We start from the raw sequence: 25,623 nt of genomic DNA, 5'->3' as shown, positions 1-25,623 counted from the left end.
TCCCCTTCACGCCTCCTCCCAATCACTAGGTACGCCTCTTGCTCCTCTGCAAAGGTAACCACTATCGTGACTACTAAACCACAGATCAGTTTTACAGGTTTTTGAACTCTATGTAAATGGAATCATACAACATGTATTCTTTCATGACTGGTTTCTTTTGTTCAACATTAAGTTATAAGGTTCATCCACATTGTTGTTAGGTGCCATGAGTTGGTTACAACTCATAGTGACCTTTTGTACAACAGAATGAAACACTGCCCAGTCCTGTGCCATCCTTACAATCCTTGCTATGTTGTGCCCATTGTTGCGGCCACGGTGTCAGTCCATCTCATTGAGGGTCTTCCTCTTCTTTGCTGATCCTCTCTACCAAACATGATATTATCCTACAGGGACTGGTCCCTCCTGACATGGCCAAAGTATGTGAGACAAAGTCTCTCCGTTCTCACCTCTCAGGAGCATTCTGACTGTACTTCTTCCAAGACAGAGCTGTTCATTCTTCTGGCAGTCCATGGTATATTCAATATTCTTCATCCACACCATAATTCAAAGGTGCCAATTCTCCTTCAGTCTCCTTTATTCATTGTCCAGCTTTCATATGCATGAGGCGATCAAAAATGCCATGGGCTTGGGTCAGGCACACCTTAGTTCTCAAAGTGACATCTTTGCTTTTCAACACTTTAAAAGAGGTCTTTTGAAGCAGATCTGCCCAATGCAATATGCTGTTCGATTTCTTGACTGCAGCTTCCATGGGCACTGATTATGGATCCAAGTAAAACGAAATCCTTCATAATCTTTTCTCTGTTTATCACAGTGCTGCTTATTACTCCAGGTGTGAGGATTTTCATTTTCTTTATGTTGAGGTGTAATCCATACCAAAGGCTGAAGTCTCTGATCTTCATCATTAAGTGCTTAAAGTCCTCTTCGCTTTCATTAAGCAAGGTTGTGTCATCTGCATATGGCAGGTTGTTAATGAGTCTTTCTTCAATCTTGATGCCGCATTCTTCTGCATATAGTCCATATGTTCTATGTAGCTATAATTTGTTCATTTCCATTTCCATGAATATACCATGCTTTCTCCATTCTACATTATTGGACATTTGGGCTGTTTCCAGTTTGGGGCTATTACATGCTGCTATGAACATTCTAGTATGTATCTTTTTCTTGCATATGTGCACACATTTTGGGCAGCAGGTTATGTACTCAGGAGTGAAATTGCTAGCTCACAAGAAGTCGTTATGAGTAAGACTGAGCATCTCTCTTCATATACTTAAAATCTGTTTTTGCCCTTTTTTTTCCTCTACTAAGAATTATTAATGTATTAAGAAAATTAGCTCTTCTGATATAAAAATGTATAAACACATTTGCCCAGTTTTTTTTTTTACTTTAAAATATACTCTGAAAATACACTTTTCCAAAGTATATTGTTATCAAGGAAACCCTGGTGGCATAGTGGTTAAGTGCTATGGCTGCTAACCAGGAGGTCAGCAGTTCAAATCCGCAGGTGCTCCTTGGAAACTCTATCGGGCAGTTCTACTCTGTCTTACAGGGTCGCTATAAGCTGGGATCGACTCGACACCAGTGGGTATTGTTATCAAACAATATCATTAATATATAACAGACAAGTGAAATTTTGCTGTAGAACATTCAAAGCGTTTGCAGCAGTACATCAACAGGGAATGACCAGAGGCTCAAGCGGATTCAGAAGAGAATGTGGAACAAGGGATATCACTGCTAATGACAGATCAGTTTTGGCTATGTGGATCATAACAAATTATGGATAATATTATGAAGAATGGGAATTCCAGAATGCTTAATTGTGCTCATGAGGAACCTGTACATAGATCAAGGAGATACTGCATGGTTTAAAGTTAGGAAAGGTGTGTGTCCGGATGGGATCCTTTCACCATATGTATTCAATCTGTATGCTGAGCAAATAATCCGCGAAGCCAGACTATATGAAGAAGAATGTGGCATCCGGATTTGAGGAAGATTCATTAACAACCTGCAATATGCGCATGACACAACCTTGCTTGCTGAAAGTGAAGAGGACTTGAAGCACTTACTGATGAAGATCGGACTACAGCCTTTAGTACGGATTACACCTCAACATAAAGAAAACAAAAATCCTTACAACTGGACCAATAAGCAACATCATGATAAACAAAATAATGAAATTGCCAAGGATTTCATTTTACTTAGATTCACAATAAATGCCCATGGAAACTGCAGTCAAGAAATCAAATGATATACTGCATTGGACAAATCTGCTGCAAAAGACCTCTTTAAAGTGTTCAAAAGCAAAGACATCACTTTGAGGGCTGACGTGTGCCCGACCCAAAATGTGTGAAAATACCAAGCGATGGTATTTTCAATCGCCTCATATGTATGCAAAAGCTGGACGATGAATAAGGAAGACTGAAGAAGAATTGATGCCTCTGAATTATGGTGTTGGCAAAGGATACTGAATATACCATGGGCTACCAGAAGAATGAACAAATCTGTCTTAGAACAAGTACAGCCAGGATGCTCCATAGAAGCCAAGGATGGCAAAGCTTCGTCTCACATACTTTGGACATGCTATCAGGAAGGACGAGTTCCTGAAGAAGGATATCATGCTTGGTAGAGGGTCAGCAAAAAGATGAAGACCCATGATGAGATGGACTGACACAGCGGCTACAACAATGGGCTCAAGTATAACAATGATTGTGAGGATGACGCAGGACCAGGTAGTGTCTCGTTTTGTTGTACATAGGGTTCCTGTGAGTTAGAACCAAGTCTATGGCACCTACCAACAACAAGATATGTATATATTAGTTTCAGTAGCAAATAGTTTTTCAAGGTGGTTGCATCAATTTAACTCCCACCTCAGTGTATAACAAGTTTCCACTAGTCTATATGCTTGCCAACACTATTTTTAGCTTTTTAAATTTTATATTAAAAGAGTGAATATATATTGATATGTTAATGTGGTTTTGATTTATATTTCCTATTTTAATGAGATTGAGTACCTTTTTATATGTTCATTAGCCATCTGGGTATCTTCTATTCAGTAGTGCCTGTTCAAGTTTCTTGATCATTTTGCATTTTGAATATAAACCTTTTTCCATTGTTGCCAATATCCTACCCTACAACTGTCTTTTCACTCTCTTGATGGTCTTTTGATGATACAAAGCTTTTAACTTTAATGTAGTCCTATCTTTTCTTTGTGGGTAGTGCTTTTTATGTCCTATTTAAAATATCTTTCCCTACCCCCAGGTCATGAAGATACTCTCCTCTATTATCTTCTGGAATAGTGTTATTGTTTTACCCCTTACATTTAGATCGAAAACCCACCATGTATCAATTCTGTGTGTGGTGTCTGAGGTACACATCTAATTTCCTTTTTTCCAAATGGATATCCAATTGACTCAGCATTATGTTGAAAAGACTATCTTTCACCTATTGCTCTGCGGTGCCTCCAAGGACTTAAATCAAGCGTTCTATTTCATGCCACTGGTCTGGTCTATGCATACACCAGTGTCTCACTGTCTTCATTATCATGGTTTATAAGTCTTGCTATCCTGTAAAGTATGTCTTCCCATCATATTCAGCAAGATTGTCTTGGCTATTCTTAGGGCAAGGCTATAGTTTTCACAATTTAAAAAAAAGAAAATTCTTGGGTTTTCATTACATTGTCCAAGATCTATAAATCAATGTTGTTTTTAATAACGTTTAGTTTTCTGTGTAGGTCTGGCACATCTCGTCATATTTATTCCCCATTTGATAATGCCGTTTTCTTCTAAAAAAATTGCACCTTTTTCACTGTTTGTGGCTGGTATATCAGTATTTAATTTTATTTTGTATTTCTCCTATTATGAGTGAGGTTGAGTATCTCTTCATATATTTAAAAATCTGTTCATACTTCCTTTTCATATCTTTTGCCCTTTTTCCTACTATTAAGAACTCTTAATGTGTTAAGAAAATTAGCTCTTGTGATATAAAAATGTGCATAAACATTTTCCCAGTTTTTCTTTTCACTTCAAAATATACTTTTCCAAAACAGTCATTCAAAATACACTATTGCTAATCTGCAAAATGCATATCAAAGATTTTAAAGACCATTACTAAAATATGTTTTGAATCTAAAGCAGTGAGAGCTAATCTAAAAGATGGGTTTATAAGTTAATTTCTATTCACATTTATGCTTAGTATCACTTACCATTTTTTTTCTCTTGTCGGATGATATTATGACATTCTGCATGTAAGAATTGTAAGTGGTCTGCTACCATTCGTTGCTGACATTCATGAATCACTTTAGTATATGAACTTGGATGTAAGTATTTTCGACATCGAATTTCTTCATCTTTTAATCTACCTAGAACCTACAGAAATATAATCTTATAGTTGTGAACTACTAATCAGTAAATTAGATAGTCATATTGTAATGGCTCAATTAAACACAGTAAAGGTAACAAATAAGGGTTACATAGTCAATTTAAACCCACATTCCATACATCATTTAAAATGTTTATTTAAGCTACTAGCTGTCACCTACACGTCACCATAATCTTACGAACAAGAGCTAAAGTTAAATGGTCTGCATTTTGTCTTCATTTATAGACCCCAATCTTTCTACTGTGTAAAAAACCCAGTATGCAATAGGAAAACTAGGTACACATTATTAAAAGCCACAATGGGTGGCCACTACAGGTAGTCCCTGACTTACAACGTATTCAAGTTACAACGAGCTGCACTTGTTACCGTCTTTTTTTCTTTGCACATCTTATCATTAGTAATACGTACTACATGCAGTGTTGCATCACATAACTTGGTGATGGTATCATTCTCAGGTGTTCACTCTCAGATGGTCAACGTTATGATTTACTGTGCAAAACAACGCCACAGAGCAGGCTATGGCAATAATGAAAACTAAGAAAAAAAAGGGAGGTATTTGACTTACATCAGAGTGTCAGAACAAAACCCCATCGTAAGTCGGGGACTACCTGTATGTGAATATTTAAATATCAAACTAGAGAATAATTTACATCAACTGAATCAAGCAGACCTTTACTAAAGCTTATCCTATATAAAAAGCACTGAGCTACAAATACTACACTGATTAACAAGAACTAGATATTAAGAATTAACTAATTTCTACATCAAAACAAAACTACAACATTGATGCAACGAAAATTACGCTAGCACAGCACAGGTACTTTGATGAAATATAAGTAGACTAAGAAAATACTCTGTAACGTGAAGGTACATAACTGGGGCTTCTGAACTTAACTGGCCCCAGGGAACTACATGTATTTCAGCTTTTGAGAGTACTGCTGTGTCTGCCCGGGCATCAAGAGAGGGAACATATAAAGCAAGGGTAAATTACACGTCACTCCTGTGTACTTCTCAAAAAACCTTTTGATGAAAATGAGGCTAAAGACAGGAGAAAGACGGCTACTCTCTGGAGGCAGGAATGCAGGGTAAAGTCATAGAAACTAAGAGCAGGCATGAAGGTGCCTAGATTAAAAAGGTGTTCACCATATGTCATTTTGGTTAACAAGTTTTTCTTTTAAAATAAAAATAGCACTTAAAAGGATTAAGCCTATTAATCATGTATAGCATTCCGTAAGTAGCTTTAATCAGCTTGACACGTTAACTAAATGCAAGAGGAACTAAGAGTATGGGCCTGAAGGAGGTGAGGGAAGATGGGGGAAAAAATGCTAACTTGGACAGACAGGGTTGGGGATGCCCCAGTGCAGGGCTCCAAATAGCTATAAAACTACTGGTAGCCAGAGAAAAAATGACAAAACTAGAGAAAAATTACAGAAAGAAAATAGGGAAGCTAAACTAATTAGTCTATTAACTAATTAAATGTATAGAGATCAAATCAAATCCTAGGATCTTAGCACTTGAAGCTATTAACATATTGCCAGCAAGTGGATTCCAACTCATAGCGATCCTATAGGACAGAGTAGAACTGTCTCACAGGGTTTGTTTCCAAGGAGCAGCTGGTAGATCTAAACTGCTGACCTTTTGGCTAGCAGCCAAGCTCTTTCCCACTGAACCACCACGACTCCGCTAAAGTGATTAAGGTTCACCATTATTTCCTGAAATGATCTACTTATATAAACATTATTTTCCAAACATAATTGAATTTCAGTGTCCTCTATTTTAAAGCAAGATATGTTGTTATTGTTGTTGTGTGCCATCAGGTCTATTTTGACTCGTAGCGGCCCTGTGTGACAGGGCAGAACTGTCCCATAGGGATTCCTGGGCTGTGATCTTTACAGGAACAGTTTGCCAGGTCCTTTTCCCTGCGCAGTGGCTGGTGGATTTAAACCAATGACCTTTTGGTTAGCAGCTGAGCATCTGAACCACTGTGCCACCAGGGCTCCTTAAAGCCGATATAACAGGGTGCACATGTATCACACTGTCTGTATTTTAAGACTACATCTAGAGCCTTTGAAAAGAGTCTAAGATGCAAAAGGGCTAAAAGCTAAGAACTACTTAGTATAACCTGAACGGAATAGTTGGAGGAAAAAAGGCCTAGAAGACTTGTTCAAGGTCCCAGAGTTAATTAGCGGCACAAGTATGAACAAACAACTTCTGACTCCTGGATGATGGCTTTCTCCAACATGTAACAGTGTTATCAGTAAATTCTGATGTTTCTTGACCTATGTTGTACAGCTATTCCATTTGGTTTAACTAGCGAAAATCACTCATTACTAAAATGCTTGCAATACAATCTGGTTAAAAATTCTCACATATCTTCTATGAGGACTGAATTTATAATATGACTATTCTTTTAATACTAAGAAAATATATATGGAATTTTAAATATAATAATAAGTGTTGCTTTAATAATTAATTAAAAATTGTTACAGAGGTTTTTCTTAGCCTTCCAAGAACTTAAGGGACAAACAGTGACCTATCCAAGTATGCAGAATTATTACATTTCCCCTTATTTCTCCAAAAACAAAAAAAAAAAACCCAAATACCTACGTTCTGCACCTATCATCCTATTGCCTAAACACATACTAAGCACAAAATCCAGTTTACCATTTTGCAAATAAATAATAAAATTAATTAAAGTCAAGCAAACCCCTAGCATCAGGATTTATCAAAAAGCATCAACCATGAGGAAAACTGGAATAGCACTTTTCATCATGAAAAATGCTACAGCAAGAGGAATGACTTACCAAGGTGTTGTACATTAATTATAACTCAGAGTCATGGTAAAATAGGACATTTCCCACCCCCAAAAATATATTAACTAGGAAAATTCATGTCAAGTAAAATCTTGCCTCATATACAATAAAAATAGGTGTGTTTAATATAATATGTCTTATTTCTTACCTTTTCCATATACTGTGAGCAGTTTGATTCTTGTAATAAGTTTGAAGCTTCTTGTTTGTAATACTCTCCTGTTTCAGTCAGAAATGGAGACTCAAAGATTTCCTGATAAAACTAAATAAGTCAATTAAAATTACATTTAAAAAACTACAAGCAAATTTAAGAAATTAAAGGTCTGATTATGTATGCTTTCAAAGAGGCTTTTTACCTTTAAGGGGAATTTTTTCTTATACTGTTCAACATGAACAAAGGAGTTAATAACCCCATGGATTACTTTCTGGTTCGGGTCTTCTCCACCACGATCACTAGAACAAGGTGTAACACAAAATATTCTTGAGAATGCAAACATCTACTGAAATTCACCAAAGTATGTCAAAACATGGCTGCTAATTCCATTGATCTCATCAAATTATAAAGCATTTGAAAAGTAAATGCATGCATGATGCTTAAAAACAATTTTTTTCATATCACAACAATATTTATGGTAGTTAATACATACATTAGATGCCATTTTCAATTAAAGAAAAACTTTTATTATAAAATTAAAAATACAATGTCAATACTGGGATGATACTTCTTTAATTTTAGTAAAGTAGATATGAGCCTATCAAGTGTCAAGGCCTAAAGGCTGGTGTCACAAGCTCTATTATTACAGGGTGTGGTCTGAGAATGTTGGTATTTGAGGCATTACAGATATGTCTACAGTAATTTGATGGCACACATTCCTCAAAGGTACATCCCATATAATGTATCACTCACTGTGCTATACTATATCATCCCATATAATGTATCACTCATTGTATCACCCTATATATCACTGGTAGCTGCTGTTTTCCTAAGAGACCTGCTGGAGAAGCTGAGATGCTTTCCATTCAAGCACAACGGTATTTCCCTGTTTGGAGATTTAGTGAGATAAAGGTTTTAATATTTCTATATCCCTCTATAATCACAGGAACCCTGGTGGTACAGTGGTTAAGTACTGCAGCTGCTAACCAAAAGGTCAGCATTCGAATCCACCAGCGGCTCCCTGGAACCCCTATGGGGCAGTTCTACTCTGTACTATAGCATTGCTATGAGTCGGAATCTACTCAATGGCAACAGGATTTTTTTTTTTTTTTTGGTTTATTACAATTACAAAGGGTTTTAAAATCATCTCAATAATCTATGTGACATTTGACAAGTTCCCACTCAATGGCACTACTGAGATGCCAGTCTGAACAATCAAATATGAAATGTAGGTGAATATTAGCTTTTCTAAGCTATAGAACAGGGAAGTGAACTTAAAAAAAAAAAAGTTTATAAAGCCACAGTAAAACATTTTAGCCCTTGGTTGGGAATTTCTGACTCCATTACTGATGTTCAAATTAAACCATTATGAGGTCAAAGGTTTACCTTGCTACTGGTGATCTTCGATTCTACTTTCAAAAAATATTTTAAATTATTTCATAAAGAGAGCCACACAAAATATGTCATCATCATGCCCCAGTGAAAGCCTCTTGTTATTTATATTAGGATATAAAGCTGTTGTAAACATATAAGTCTAAGAAAAGCGCTGAGGCAATGACTTCATGTGTTAGTGTCCCTCCCTGTCTCTGCATCCCTCGATTCCTCTTTCATTGTCCCTTTAATTATCTGGATATTTTGTACATGAATTAGTATGGCTACAGTAATTTTGTCAGTCAGAGTCTTAAATACAAACTCTACCCCTTGATATTAATAAGAAAAATGAGTTCATACAAGGTCACACACAGTGAGCTCCTTCCTCTGCTCACCTTCTACTGGTTCCTTCTCAAGCACGAGCTAATCTGGTAAAGAATGAGCTACCCTATCTAATCTACTTGGAACACACTGCCTTTTTTTTCCTTTAAACTTTATCCAGACCAAATGGAAAGTCAATTAAGAATGAGAACTACCTGAGTATCTGGAAAATGAGGTTACCTAAAATTCTTTTCATGAACAAATTGTACTTTCCTCACTCTGTGCCAGGAAAACTTCTACTCCTACTATTCTTAGGACTCCAACCATTTGCTTATGATCTCAAAAGACCCCTACAAACTGGAATCTAGTACAGCACTGCCTAGAAAAACAGTGATATTTCCTACTGCTTAATAACTAAATTGTCTTCCCTGTAAGAATAACATGAAGGAGAATGCGGCATCAGGATTGGAGGAAGACTCTTTAACAACCTGCAATATACAGATGACACAATCTTGCTTGCTGAAAGTGAAGAGGACTTGAAGCACTTACTGATGAAGATCAAAGACAACAGCCTTCAGTATGGGTTACACCTCAAGATGAAGAAAACAAAAATCCTCACAACTGGACCAATAAGCAATTGACGATAAACAGAGAAAAAATACTGAAGTTGTCAAGGATTTCATTTTACTTGAATCTACAATCAACGCCCATGGAAGCAGTAGTCAGGAAAGCAAACAATACACTGCACTGAGCAAATCTGCTGCAAAAAAAAATTTGCTGTGTTAAAAAACAAAGATGTCACACTAAGGATTACGGTGTGCCTGACCCAAACCATGGTGTTTTCAATCTCCTCAAATACATGCAAAAGATGGACAATGAATAAGGAAGACTGAAGAAGAACTGATGCCTTTGAATTGTGGTGTTGGCGAAGAATACTGAATATACCACGGACTGCCAGAAGAACAAACAAATCTGTCTCGGAAGAAGTACAGTCAGAATGTTCCTTAGAAGCAAGGATGGCAAGACTTTGTCTCACATACTTTGGACATGTTATCAGGAGGGACCAGTCCCTGGAGATGGACATCATACATAGTAAAAGTATGAAGACACTTGGTGAAAGACAGATTGGCAGGCTCAAGCACAACAGCGACAGTGAGGATGGCACACAGGACCAGGCAGTGTTTCGTCCTGTTGTACACAGGGTCACTATGAGTCGGCACTTACTCAATGGTACCTAACAACTAAGAATAACAGCATCTGAATTCAGGACCTGTTAGGCATAATTATACAATCTTTAAAATCACCATGTATTTTTATAACTGTACAAAAAAGCACCATGCAAAACCATTACATACATCCTGTATTCTATCAGGCTTATAGATAATGAAAGCAAACTGTACAATAATGCTAAGTAATTTACAAAAACACTGAATAAGCTATGGTCTCATCTAAGAATAAGCAGTTCCCAGAGAATAACCTTGAGGAAAGAATTTGAAGAGTATTTAGAAACGTGGCTGATTATTTTATTTAGTCTTAACAGAAACTATGTGGAAAATGCCCATGCAAATGCACTAAAATTATCAAGGGAATGAAACCACTCAGGTGGAATGACGGGGACTAATAGCCGTAGTTCAGCCCAGCAGGACTCTGGAGTCAGGCTGCCTGGCCTTGAGTTCTGGCTGCATTCATATGTCACCTTGGGCAGTCACTTAACCTCTTAGTACTTAGAGATTTCCTTTTCTGTGAAGTGGGGATAAAAACAGTACTTCCTTCAGGCAGGAGTGGTAAAGATTAAGCATAATCCAAGAAAGCACCTGGCACAGTGCCTACTATATGAGTAAATACTCAATACACATTAGCTAGTATTTTAAATATGGATAGGCACCAAATGGAAGCATTTTCAACTATCAGATAGGTGAATAAAGCTAAGAGATCAAAAAAGCACTAACTGACTGTGATTTTAAAATCAAGGATTTTAAAGCCAACTAACTGAGCATTTAACTCAGATACCACCAGGTCTGTAATGGTCATTAAACGGTAGGCTAAGGAATTCTCAGAAGTCCTGATACTGGTATGGGCAAAGTAATCTCTTAGTGTAACCTTCATTTACCCCATGTTTGAAATAAGAACAGGTTTCCAGCAAACTAAACACAACCGCTTGCTCCCACTCTAAATCTGAGAAATAACAAGAAGAATGCTTTTTAATACTCCACTGTAGTCACAGCCTTGGACTTGCAGAGATTGAACCAAGATGAAAACCAGACAGGGTAGAGCAGAAAAAACTACAGACAAAATTGCACAAAGCAAGAACGGCTACCAATCAGGCGTGGGAAGAGAGTGAAGGAAGACAGGTGAGAAGCAGCATGTACTGAAAGCTGGAGGGTGCGCAGAGGGTGACAACATCAGAGCATGTGGGACAACAACCATAAATGATCCTGAGGTCTCTGGAGCCAGGCAACAAGCAACAGCGTTGTGTCCATGCTGGAGCCCCAAGTATGGTGCCTGAGTGGAGGAGGTGCCCCAGGAAGAACGAGAAGCCTCCAAACCCAGAAGACGACTGCTGCACCCTACCTGATAGTACCTCACAGGCTTCCCAATCCCCACCGCAGAGAGGATCTGGGAAATCAGGGACACTTTTCACCCTCAGATGGGCAAAATTCTTAGTCTGATAATATCAAGTATTCATCAGTACACAGAGAAACAGGTATTTTCATGCCCTGATTGTAAAAGTACGGACATTTTAGAAGGCAAATGGGCAAAATTCTAAATGCACACACTCTATGACCGCAAATAAACATCTACATATGGGCACAACAGACACATATAACATGGTTTCTAAAGCAAAGATGTATTAATAGAAAAACTGGAAACAACCCAATGTCCGTCACTAGAAGATTTTAACAAAATGAAGTAGAACCACACCTATTATGTAGCAATTTCAAAAACAATTAGGTAGATCTTTAGGTGCTAACATAGAAAAACTGTCAAGATACACCACTGAATAAAGAAAAAGAATTAACAATAAGTATAATAAATATTACTTACGTTTTTCAAAAACAGAAAAGAAAAAAGCTATATACTAAAAGTAAGGAAACTCTGTAGACATGAAAACTGACAGGAAAAGGTTGGGAGAGGCAGCTAACTACGTGATAACAGGGATTATCTGTATGCAGGGGAGTGAGATTCAGGAAAAGATGGGAATATTAAAAGGTTTTAAGGATGCATTTGTGTATGATTTGCTTTTAGTACTAAGTTTTTCACCGAGCAGTTGATACCACATCTGGGAAACAAACTGCACAAGGTAAGTTTGGGACATCCTGACATACCAGAGAGCAGGAAAGCTACCAAAGATGAGTAGGGTCGTGTCAAAAAGACTCTGGCACCAATTAGCCAGAGGGAGGCAATTTAAGCTTTAATAAAGTCAGACTTAAAATGACTAGAAACCGATCAAATATGTTAAGTCTATGAGTTCATCAGATATTTTAAAAAAAAAAACTAATTGGAGAGGCGGGGCCAAGATGGCAGACTAGGTAGACGCTACCTCGGATCCCTCTTGCAATAAAGACTCGGAAAAACAAGTGAATCGATCACATACATAGCAATCTACGAACCCTGCACAACAAACACAGATTTAGAGACGGAAAACGAACAAATACGGGGAAGCAGCAATTGTTTTCAGAGCCTGGAGCCAGCGTCCAAGTCAGCGGATTTTCTGGAAAAACTAGTTTCCCAGTGATGGCTCGGAGACAGCAGTCCATATCAAACCACATAAAGAAGCAGACCATGACAGCTTCTACAACCCCCCAAACAAAAGAATCAAAATCTTTCCCAAATGAAGATACAATCCTGGAATTATCAGATACAGAATATAAAAAACTAATTTACAGAATGCTTCAAGACATCAGAAACTAAATAAGTCACACTGCAGAAAAAGCCAAGGAACACACTGATAAAACTGTTGAAGAACTCAAAAAGATTATTCAAGAACATAGTGGAAAAATTAGTAAGTTGCAAGAATCCATAGAGAGACAGCATTCAGAAATCAAAAAGATTAACAATAAAATTACAGAATTAGACAATGCAATAGGAAGTCAGAGGAGCAGACTCGAGCAATTAGAATGCAGACTGGGACATCTGGAGGACCAGGGCATTAACACCAACATGGCTGAAAAAAAATTAGATAAAAGAATTAAAAAAAATGAAGAAACCCTAAGAATCATTTGGGACTCTATCAAGAAGGATAACTTGCGTGTGATTGGAGTCCCAGAAAAGAGAGGGATAACAGAAAACGCAGAGAGAATAGTTGAAGATCTGTTGGCAGAAAACTTCCCTGACATCATGAAAGATGAAAGGATATCTATCCAAGACGCTTATCAACCCCCATTTCAGATTGATCCAAAAAGAAAAACACCAAGACATATTATCATCAAACTTGCCAAAACCAAAGATAAAGAGAAAATTGTAAAAGCAGCCAGGGAGAAAAGAAAGGTTCCCTTCAAGGGAGAATCAATAAGAATAAGTTCAGACTACTCAGCAGAAACCATGCAGGCAAGAAGGGAATGGGACGACATATACAGAGCACTGAAGGAGAAGAACTGCCAGCCGAGGATCATATATCCGGCAAAACTCTCTCTGAAATATGAAGGCGAAATTAAGATATTTACAGATAAACACAAGTTTAGAGAATTTGCAAAAACCAAACCAAAGCTACAACAAATACTAAAGGATATTGTTTGGTCAGAAAACCAATAATATCAGATACCGGCACAACACAAGGTCACAAAACAGAACATCCTGATATCAACTCAAATAGGGAAATCACAAACACAAATTAAGATTAATTTAAAAAAAAAAAACTCATAACAGGGAATCATGGAAGTGAATATGTAAAAGATCACAATAATCAAAAAGAGGGACTAAACACAGCAGGCATAGAACTGCCATATGGAGAGTGATACAAGGCGATATAGAACAATACAAGTTAGGTTTTTACTTAGAAAAATAGGGGCAAATAATAAGGTAACCACAAAGAGATATGACAACTCCATAACTCAAGATAAAAGCCAAGAAAAACGTAACAACTCAACAAACATAAAGTCAAACACTACGAAAATGAGGATCCCACAATTTACTAAGAAAAACATCTCAACACAAAAAAGTAAGTGGAAAAATGAAATTGTCAACAACACACATAAAAAGGCATCAAAATGACAACACTAAACACTTATTTATCTATAATTACGCTGAATGTAAATGGACTAAATGCACCAATAAAGAGACAGAGAGTCTCGGACTGGATAAAGAAACACAATCCGTCTATATGCTGCCTACAAGAGACACACCTTAGACTTAGAGACACAAACAAACTAAAACTCAAAGAATGGAAAAAAATATATCAAGCAAACAATAAGCAAAAAACAAGAGGAGTAGCAATATTAATTTCTGACAAAATAGACTTTAGACTTAAATCCACCACAAAGGATAAAGAAGGACACTACATAATGATAAAAGGGACAATTGACCAGGAAGACATAACCATATTAAATATTGATGCACCCAATGACAGGGCTGCAAGATACATAAACCAAATTTTAACAGAATTGAAAAGTGAGATAGACACCTCCACAATTATAGTAAGAGACTTCAACACACCACTTTCGGAGAAGGACAGGACTTCCAGTAAGAAGCTCAATAGAGACACGGAAGACCTAATTACAACAATCAACCAACTTGACCTCATGGACTTATACAGAACTCTCCACCCAACTGCTGCAAAGTATACTTTTTCTTCTAGTGCACATGGAACATTCTCTAGAATAGACCACATATTAGGTCATAAAACAAACCTTTGCAGAGTCCAAAACATCGAAATATTACAAAGCATCTTCTCAGACCACAAGGCAATAAAACTAGAGATCAATAACAGAAAAACTAGGGAAAAGAAATCAAATACTTGGAAACTGAACAATACCCTGCTGAAAAAAGACTGGGTTATAGAAGACATCAAGGAGGGAATAAGAAAATTCATAGAATGCAACGAGAATGAAAATACTTCCTATCAAAACCTCTGGGACACAGCAAAAGCAGTGCTCAGAGGCCAATTTATATCGATAAATGCACACATACAAAAAGAAGAAAGAGCCAAAATCAGAGAACTGTTGCTACAACTTGAACAATAGAAAGTGAGCAACAAAAGAATCCATCAGGCACCAGAAGAAAACAAATAATAAAATTAGAGCTGAACTAAATGAATTAGAGAACAGAAAAACAATTGAAAGAATTAACAAAGCCAAAAGCTGGTTCTTTGAAAAAATTAACAAAATTGATAAACCATTGGCTAGACTGACTAAAGAAACACAGGAAAGGAAACAAATAACCCGAATAAGAAACGAGAAGGGCCACATCACAACAGAACCAACTGAAATTAAAAGAATCATATCAGATTATTACGAAAAATTGTATTCTAACAAATTTGAAAACCTAGAAGAAATGGATGAATTCCTGGAAAACACTACCTACCTAAACTAACACATTCAGAAGTAGAACAACTAAATAGACCCATAACAAAAAAAGAGATTGAAAGGGTAATCAAAAAACTCCCAACAAAAAAAAGCCCTGGCCCGGATGGCTTCACTGCAGAGTTCTACAAAACTTTCAGAAAAGAGATAACACCACTACTACTGAAGGTATTTCAAAGCATAGAAAATGACGGAATACCACCCAACTCATTCTATGAAGCTACCATCTCCCTGATACCAAAACCAGGTAAAGACATTACAAAAAAAGAAAATTACAGACCTATATCCCTCATGAACATAGACGCAAAAATCCTCAACAAAATTCTAGCCAATAGAATTCAACAACATATCAAAAAAATAATTCACCACGATCAGGTGGGATTTCTACCAGGTATGCAAGGCTGGTTTAATATCAGAAAAACCATTAATGTAATCTATCACATAAAAAAAAAAAAAAGACAAAAACCACATGATCTTATCAATTGATGCAGAAAAGGCATTTGACAAAGTCCAACACCCATTTATGATAAAAACTCTCACCAAAATAGGAATTGAAGGAAAATTCCTCAACATAATAAAGGGCATTTATGCAAAGCCAACAGCCAATATCACTCTAAATGGAGAGAACCTGAAAGCATTTCCCTTGAGAACGGGAACCAGACAAGGATGCCCTTTATCACCGCTCTTATTCAACATCGTGCTAGAAGTCCTAGCCAGGGCAATTAGGCTAGACAATGAAATAAAAGGCATCCAGGTTGGCAAGGAGGAAGTAAAATTATCTCTATTTGCAGATGACATGATTTTATACACAGAAAACCCTAAGGAATCCTCCAGAAAACTACTGAAACTAATAGAAGAGTTTGGCAGAGTCTCAGGTTATGAGATAAACATACAAAAAATCACTTGGATTCCTCTACATCAACAAAAAGAACATCGAAGAGGAAATAACCAAATCAATACCATTCACAGTAGCCCCCAAGAAGATAAGATACTTAGGAATAAATCTTACCAAGGATGTAAAAGACCTATACAAAGAAAACTACAAAGCTCTACTACAAGAAATTCAAAAGGACATACTTAAGTGGAAAAACATACCTTGCTCATGGATAGGAAGACTTAACATAGTAAAAATGTCTATTCTACACCAAAAGCCATCTATACATATAACGCCCTTCCAATCCAAATTCCAATGTCATTTTTTAAGGTGATAGAGAAACAAATCACCAATTTCATATGGAAGGGAAAGAAGCCTCGGATAAGCAAAGCATTACTGAAAAAGAAGAAGAAAGTGGGAGGCCTTACTCTACCTGATTTTAGAACCTATTATACAGCCACAGTAGTAAAAACAGCCTTGTACTGGTACAGCAACAGGCACATAGACCAATGGAACAGAATTGAGAACCCAGATAGAAATCCATCCACATATGAGCAGCTGATATTTGACAAATGACCAGTGTCAGTTAATTGGGGAAAAGATAGTCTTTTCAACAAATGGTGCTGGCATAACTGGATATCCATTTGCAAAAAAAATGAAACAGGATCCATACCTCACACCATGCACAAAAACTAACTCCAAGTGGATCAAAGACATAAACATAAAGACTAAAACAATAAAGATCATGGAAGAAAAAATAGGGACAACCTTAGGAGCCCTACTACAAGGCATAAACAGAATACAAAATACTACCAAAAATGACAAAGAGAAACCCGATAACTGGGAGCTCCTAAAAATCAAACACCTATGCTCATCTAAAGACTTCACCAAAAGAGTAAAAAGACCACCTACAGACTGGGAAAGAATTTTCAGCTATGACATCTCAGACCAGCGCCTGATCTCTAAAATCTACATGATTCTGTCAAAACTCAACCACAAAAAGACAAACAACCCAATCAAGAAGTGGGCAAAGGATATGAACACACACTTCACTAAAGAAGATATTCAGGCAGCTAACAGATACATGAGAAAATGCTCTCGATCATTAGCCATTAAAAAAAAATGCAAATTAAAACCACGATGAGATTCCATCTCACTCCAACAAGGCTGGCATTAATCCAAAAAACACAAAATAATAAATGCTGGAGAGGCTGAGGAGAGATTGGAACTCTTATACACTGCTGGTGGGAATGTCAAATGGTACAACCACTTTGGAAATCTATCTGGCGTTATCTTAAACAGTTAGAAATAGAACTACCATACAACCCAGAAATCCCACTTCTCAGAATATACCCTAGAGAAATAAGAGCCTTCACACGAACAGATATATGCACACCCATGTTTCTTGCAGCTCTGTTTACAATAGCAAAAAGCTGGAAGCAACCAAGGTGTCCATCAACGGATGAATGGGTAAATAAATTGTGGTATATTCACACAATGGAATACTACGCATTGATAAAGAACAGTGACGAATCTGTGAAACATTTCATAACATGGAGGAACCTGGAAGGCATTATGCTGAGCGAAATTAGTCAGAGGCAAAAGGACAAATATTGTATAAGACCACTATTATAAGATCTTGAGAAAAAGTAAAAACTGAGAAGAACACATACTTTTGTGGTTACGAGGGAGGAGGGAAGGAGGGAGAGGGTTTTTTATTGATTAATTAGTACATAAGAACTGCTTTAGGTGAAGGGAAGGACAACACTCAATACATGGAAGGTGAGCTCAATTGGACTGGACCAAAAGCAAAGAAGTTTCCGGGATAAAATGAATGCTTCAAAGGTCAGCGGAGCAAGGGCGGGGTTTTGGGGACCATGGTTTAAGGGGACTTCTAAGTCAATTGGCAAAATAATTCTATTATGAAAACATTCTGCATCCCACTTTGAAATGTGGCATCTGGGGTCTTAAATGCTAACAAGCGGCCATCTAAGATGCATCAATTGGTCTCAACCCACCTGGAGCAAAGGAGAACGAAGAACACCAAGGTCACATGACAACTAAGAGCCCAAGAGACAGAAAGGGCCACATGAACCAGAAACCAATATCATCCTGAGACCAGAAGAACTAGTTGGTGCCCGGCCACAATCGATGACTGCCCTGACAGGGAGCACAACAGAGACCCCCTGAGGGAGCAGGAGATCAGTGAGATGCAGACCCCAAATTCTCATAAAAAGACCATACTTAATGGTCTGACTGAGACTAGAGGAATCCCAGCGGTCATGGTCCCCAAACCTTCTGTTGGCCCAGGACAGGAACCATTCCCGAAGAAAACTCATCAGACATGAAAGGGACTGGACAGTGGGTGGGAGAGAGAGGCTGATGAAGAGTGAGCTAATTATATCAGGTGGACACTTGAGACTTTGTTGGCATCTCCTGTCTGGAGGGGGGATGGGAGGATAGAGAGAGTTGGAAGCTGGCAAAATTGTCACGAAAGGAGAGACTGGAAGGGCTGACTCATTAGGGGGAGAGCAAGTGGGAGTACGGAGTAAGATGTATGTAAACTTACATGTGACAGACTGACTTGAATTGTAAACGTTCACTTGAAGCTCAATAAAAGTTAATAAAAAAACACAACTAATTGGTCACCTTCAGAGGATGACAGGGAACCAATTTATTATCTTGAGAACTGGGTAAAAGAAACAAGCTTTTATCTTGCTTCTTTTATGAACTTTACAAAATAGAAGATGAGGAAAAGTTTATCTTTATAAAATTATTCCAGGTAATAAATGAAACAAAATGAGAGAATTAAAATGTCATAGCTTTACAAACCGCAGTAAGAAGCATAAACAGCTGCTAACATCAAAAAGAAAAAAACTGAAGGTGTCAATGACTTCGTTCTACTTTGATCAACAATCAACGTCTACGGAAGCAGCAGTCGAGAAATCAAACAACATATTGCACTGGGCAAATTTGCTGCAAAAGCACTCCTTAAAGTTTAAAAAAGCAAAGATGTCACTTTGATGACTAAGGTGCAGCTGACTTAAGCCATGGTCTTTTCAACTGCCTCATACACATGTGAAAGCTGGACAATGAAAGACAGAAGAATAATTAATGCATTCAAATTATAGTGCTGGCGAAGAATACTGAATATACCACGCACTTCCAGAAGAATGGACAGATCAGTCTTGGAAGAAATACAACCAGGATCATCCTTACAAGTGGGGACAGCGAGACTTCAGCTCACTTCCTTTGGGTACGTCAACAGGAAAGTCCGATTGCTAAAAAATGACATCATGGTTGGTAAAGTAGAGGACCAGCGAAAATGAGCGAAACCCTCAATGAGACAGATTGACACAACAGCCACAACGATGGGCTTGGACATACCAGTGAAGACGGCACAGAGCTGGGCAACATTTCATTCTGTTACACATAGGTCGCCATGAGTCAGAGCCGACGGGATGGCAACTGATAAGAGAAGCAACACCAAATAAAAAATAAAAGTGAAAATCAGACATTGTGAATGAATGAAGACCATAGTCTTGTCGGAGGAATCGAAGCCTAGTCTGAGTAAGCCACCAGACTGCCAATTTGCAGGAAATCTAAAGGACAGAGGAACATATTGAAATATATCTCACACGTACAATCAGCAAAGTCCAGACCATGGAAAAGTCTAAAGGTCAAATGGTTAGGATTTGCCAAAAATAAACTACCAAAAAAAAGGAGGATGGTGCGGGGAGCTGTTGATTAAAAAGACATAAAAAAGTTTTTAAAAAATGGACAAGATTAAATTACAGTGTCTAGCTAGGGATATATACTTGGGTGATAAAGCCATAAAGAATGAGAAGAAAACAATTACTGTAAGAGTCGAGATAGTGGTTACCTTTGGAGAAAGAGAAGAAATGGGGCACACAGAGAGGTTTCTGGGGTAGGTGGCAAGGTTCTAGTTCTTGACGTGGGTGACAGTAACCAGGGCATGCACTTTATAACAATTCACTAAGCTGTACATCTGTGTTGCATGGCTTTCTGTACCTACATTTTATTTTATAATAAAAAGGTTAAATAACACACATAAGCAAAACAACAAAACCCCATTAAGTCTAAAAGAAAATTGGTATAATAATGTCTGACAGAATAAGAAAAAAGAGCACAAGATAGTTACTATGATAAAGATAATTAACCATGAAGATAATAACCTGACACTTAACAACATATCCTCAAAGTGTATAAGATGAACAATTTATAAGGAAAAAAAACTATAAATAGACTAGAAAATTTTAAAACACATCTCTCATAATCTAAGAGATACAAAAGAACAAAGACATCTAAATTAGATTTTATTTGTATCTAAGATTGTATTTTTCCTCAATAGCTCTATTTTAACAATTAAAAAATAGAACAACAAAAATATGGACATGTCAGAGAAATGCAAGTCAGTCATAGTAGTCTGTTATAGACTGTTCCAAATTCAAAAAAAAGAATTTCCTTTTAGTTTTTATTTTTGTTTGAAGAACACAACAGTAGAAAGGTAAATGCATAGTTTACTGAAAGAGTCATATTGAGTCTACTTAAGATAAAAAAGATAGTGTTTTCAATAGCATCCTTATGTGACTAAGCAATTCTTTTTGCATATACTTGAAAATCCGAGTTCCACTATATTACTGTAATAGGTAAGTTTTTATATGAATAGAGTTACTTTTATCTTTCCTAGTCAAGTAAGCACTGTGAAAAAATATGCAGATTCACAACCTACCTTGCTTTTTTCTTCCCTGTAAAGGAAGAACACCCGCTACTTTTGGATTATCAATTAAACTTCATGTGCATTAAGTTCACAAGGATATCATGCAAAAATTAAACTGACTACAGTTAGTCCACTGATTCTCTTACGCGAACTAATAAAAAATACTACTATCTATATTCCATTTTTAAATTTAGTACTTCATGAAAACATTTTTTTTCAAATTGCATAAAGTAAGGGATTATTCCTATAGTTTACATAATTCAAGAAAAGTACCTTACAGAATTTAATTAAGAAAAAGAAGCCAGGACCCAGTGTGTACCTTAAAAGCAGAAGTTGCATGGTCTTCACACCAAGAGCACCTCCCTTTCTGCCCATGACATTACAATACAGTACACTATAGTACACTGCTGTTTGTTTTTCTATCTGCAACCTTCCCTGCAGATCCCACTCCACCCAATTACAACTTCTTCTGAAAGTCTCGAAACTCCTGGTTTATGGTTTACATAGCATTTCAGTATTCATGAGCCTTACGTGTTTTCACTTAGTAGAACACTTTGATTTCATAAAAAATCTTTCATTGGCCTCACAGATAACTTTATCTCTTTAAAGGCTGAGGTGGCCCTTATTTTTCTGAAATCTTCAAAGAAGGTTAACACATTAGCTGAGAGGCTAGGCGGGTTGGAGAATGTTTATGATCTATGAATTTCTTGTACAGTAAGAAAATAATCACATAATTCTATGTATGATTATATACAGCCACTCCTAAAGAGATACAGGTGTTGGTACTGCATGAAATAAACCTTCACACAACCAAAGTTATATTAGAAAATCATCTTTTACTCTACCAGTACCAACCAAATTAATTCATCCACTGATAAGTCTAAGACTACATACCTGGAAGAGAAAGAAAGTATGTTACTTTGGTAAGATAAAGAATAACAAAAGAATAGTTACAAAGTTAACAGAGGTAGAAATTATCTAAACCAAACTGTTAGTTTTTAGGAAAAGAGCTATCTTGGTATTAGATAACCAACATGTGGTGGAAGCAGGCATTTCAGCCATAAGGACAAGTGTTTCAGAAGCACAAGGTCACACAGATGAAAGCATCAACCAGAATATACTGCTAAAGCAGCAATATCTAACGAATATTAAATATGTAAGTGCAACAATGTACTAACTGTATTTAAGAACTGAAAAAGATAAGTGCCTTGTCTTTTAGCAATTCTTGGCCATTATGATAAAAAGATTCTGTTACAGATTGAACTGTGTCCCCGCAAAATGTGTGTCAACTTGGTTAGGCCATGATTCTCAGTATTGTGTGATTACCCACCATTTTGTCATCTGGTGTGATTTTTCCATGTGTTGTAAATCCCACCTCTATAATGTTAATGAGGCAGGATTAGAGGCAGTTATGTTAATGCCGCAGGACTCAATCTACAAGATTAGGTTGTATTTTAAGTCAATATCTTTTGAGATATAAAAGAGAGAAGAGAGCAGAGAGACGAGGGGACCTCATGCCACCAAGCAAGAAGAACCAGGGGCCTGTGTGTCCTTTGGACCTGGGGTCCCTGCATGGAGAAGCTCCTAGACCAGGGGAAGGTTGACAACAAGGACCTTCTCCCAGAGACGACAGAGAAAGAAAGTCTTTCCCTGGCATTGGCACCCTGAATTTGGACTTCTAGCCACCTAGACTGTGATAGAATAAATTTCTCTTTCTTAAAGCCATCTACTTGTGGTATTTCTGTTATAATAGCACTAAATAACTAAAGACAGATACATTACTACATTAGGTTACATTAAATACTTTTAGCACTAAGTGTGAGCACTTAAATCAAACCAAAATCAGGTCTATCAGAGGTTGCTGACATATCCCTGTCTTTACACTGAAGTCTTTTTAGTATTTCCTCTCTACTCCTCGTTTTCTAACAAGAATACTCAAGAATTCAGAAATCACGTATCACAGATATTTCTATATGCTTTATCATCACCGTATTAATATTTGCTTTTTTGTTTAAATAAACCTCATCAGTCCTCATATAAAACCATATACTGAAACAGAAATTCAGAGCTGAAATGGACCTCAAATATAATCTGATTCAACCTTCCTCACTGTATACTTAACAAATCCAACGATTCACAATGTTTGCTTTAAAAAAAAAAAAAAGGTAAGGGGCAAAGAATCAAGAAAGAATGAGAAAGACTATACAGACTGAAAATCATTTTTCTGAATAGATATATGGATACTGTGTCAAGTGTTTAGAACTACTCATGTAACAGTAAAACAGCATAATCTCCAAAGGTAAATAATTTAATCCACTGAAAGACAGTTTCAACCTGATAAATACGTTACAGATATGAAGACAATTGATATAAAGTAAAAATTAATTACACCCATTAGCAAGTGTCAAAAGGTTGAGCTGATTGACAAACTTTGCTAAGAACCTGCTTTACAGGATACCTACACTAATTAGATTGCTTTAGGAATTTATTATAGAAACTTTTCACTTGGACATAGCTGATTTTACTGAAAACTTATTGTGGCCCAGTCACTGTGCTGAATATTTATATAAAGCATCTTATTTCATGCTAACAACAACAATGTAAGACATATATTATTATTATTCTCATTTAGTAACTTGATTTTCTACCAGGGGGACAAAATTTTTTTGGAATCAAGTGAATAATATTTGGCAGCCAAATCACAGAAATGTGAACAAATTATGCCACTCTGGTATTTCAAAAACTTATCATTTTCAATCAATTTTAAAAGCTTATTTTACTTCTTCTAATTGCTTTTCTTTAAGAAATAAATTTCATTATTTGAAGCAAAAAAATGTGGGCAGAAGGATTTAATTATCATTTCTTATTGTCATTCTTAAAGGCTTTTCAGAATTATTAATGGAAATCTACTGCAGATGGAGGTTAAAAAGAAAAGACAATACATTAATCAGATGATCAAAGTTAACATCACCAGTAAAAAGTCATGATGATAAATGGAAAAACATACCATGCTCATGGATAGGTAGACTCAACATTGTGAAAATGACAATTTTACCCAAAGCAATTTACAAATACAATGCAATCCCGATACAAATACCAATAACATCCTTTAAAGAGATGGAAACCTTATCATTAACTTTATGTGGAAAGGGAAGAAGCCCCAGACAAGTAAAGCACTATTAAGAAGAAGAATAAAGTAGGAGGACTCGCACTACCTGACCTCAGAACCTACTATACAGCTACATTGGCCAATGGAACAGAATTGAGAACCCAGATGTAAATCCATCCACCTATGGTCACCTGATCTTTGACAAGGGCCCAAAGTCCATCAAATGGGGAAAAGACAGTCTTTTTCACAAATGGTGCTAGAAAAACTGGATGTCCATCTGCCAAAAAATAAAACAGGGCCCATACCTCACACCATATATAAAAACTAATTTAAAATGAATGAAAGACCTAAATATAAAGCCAGAAACTATGAAGTTCATAGAAGAAAAAATAGGACCAACACTAGAGCCCTAAAACACAGCATTAACTGGATACAAGCCACAATCAACAACACACAAACTTTAGAAGATAATCTAGGTAACTGGGATCTTCTAAAAATTAAACACTTATGCTCATCTAAAGACTTCACCAAAAGAATAAAAAGAGAACCTACAGACTGGGAAAAAATTTTTGGCTATTACAAATCAGACAAAGGTCTAATCTCTAAAATCTACAAGAAAATCCAACACCTCTACAACAAAAAGACAAATAATCCAATTAAAAAATGGGCAAAGGAAATGAACAGACACTTCACCAAAGAAGACATTCAAGTGGCTAACAGATACACGAGGAAATGCTCATGATCTCTAGCCATCAGAGAAATGCAAATCAAAACCACAATGAAATACCATCTCACCCCGGCATTACTGGCACGAATCAATAAAACAGGAAATAACAAATGTTGAAGAGGCTGTGGGGAGATTGAAACTCTTATGCACCACTTGTGGGAATGCAAAATGATACAACCATTTTGGAAAATGATATAGCGCTTCCTTATAAAGCCAGAAATAGAAATACCATATGATCCAGCAATCCCACTCTTAGGAATATAGCCTAGAGAAATAAGAGTCATCACACAAATAGACACATGCACACCCATGTTCACTGAAGCATTGTTCACAATAGCAAAAAGATGGAAACAACCTAGACACCCATCAACAGATGAATGGATTAAAAAAAAACTGTGGTACATTTACACAATGGAGTATTACACAACGATAAAGAACAACAACAATGAACCTGCAAAGCATCTAATAACATGGATGAACCTGGAGGGCATATGCTAAGTGAAAAAAGTCAATCACAAAAGGACAAATAATGTATGAGAATGCTACTGTAAAAATTCATGAAAAGGTTTACATATAAAAAGAAACAACCCTTGATGGTTACAAGGGAGGGGATGGGTGGGGATG

The 25,623-nt window shown here is 36.8% G+C and overlaps 1 protein-coding gene across 6 annotated transcripts in view; it reads right to left on the bottom strand.

Moving 5' to 3' along the window:
* CUL2 (cullin 2) overlaps positions 1-25,623 on the bottom strand; it is a 131,437-nt gene that overhangs the window by 37,361 nt on the left and 68,453 nt on the right. For all 6 annotated transcript variants that reach the window (XM_010600265.3, XM_023539772.2, XM_064285097.1 and 3 more), the window contains 3 exons: positions 7,541-7,637; positions 7,336-7,446; positions 4,199-4,361 (listed from right to left, as the gene is read on the bottom strand). In XM_010600265.3, coding sequence (XP_010598567.1) covers positions 4,199-4,361; positions 7,336-7,446; positions 7,541-7,637 — 371 coding nt within the window. The remainder of the gene's footprint in view (positions 1-4,198; positions 4,362-7,335; positions 7,447-7,540; positions 7,638-25,623) is intronic.

Source organism: Loxodonta africana, chromosome 4 (genome assembly GCF_030014295.1).
Source record: "Loxodonta africana isolate mLoxAfr1 chromosome 4, mLoxAfr1.hap2, whole genome shotgun sequence".
NCBI lineage: Eukaryota > Metazoa > Chordata > Mammalia > Proboscidea > Elephantidae > Loxodonta > Loxodonta africana.
The sequence above is the reverse complement of the archived record's forward strand: the minus strand, read 5'-3'. Positions and strand labels throughout refer to the sequence as shown.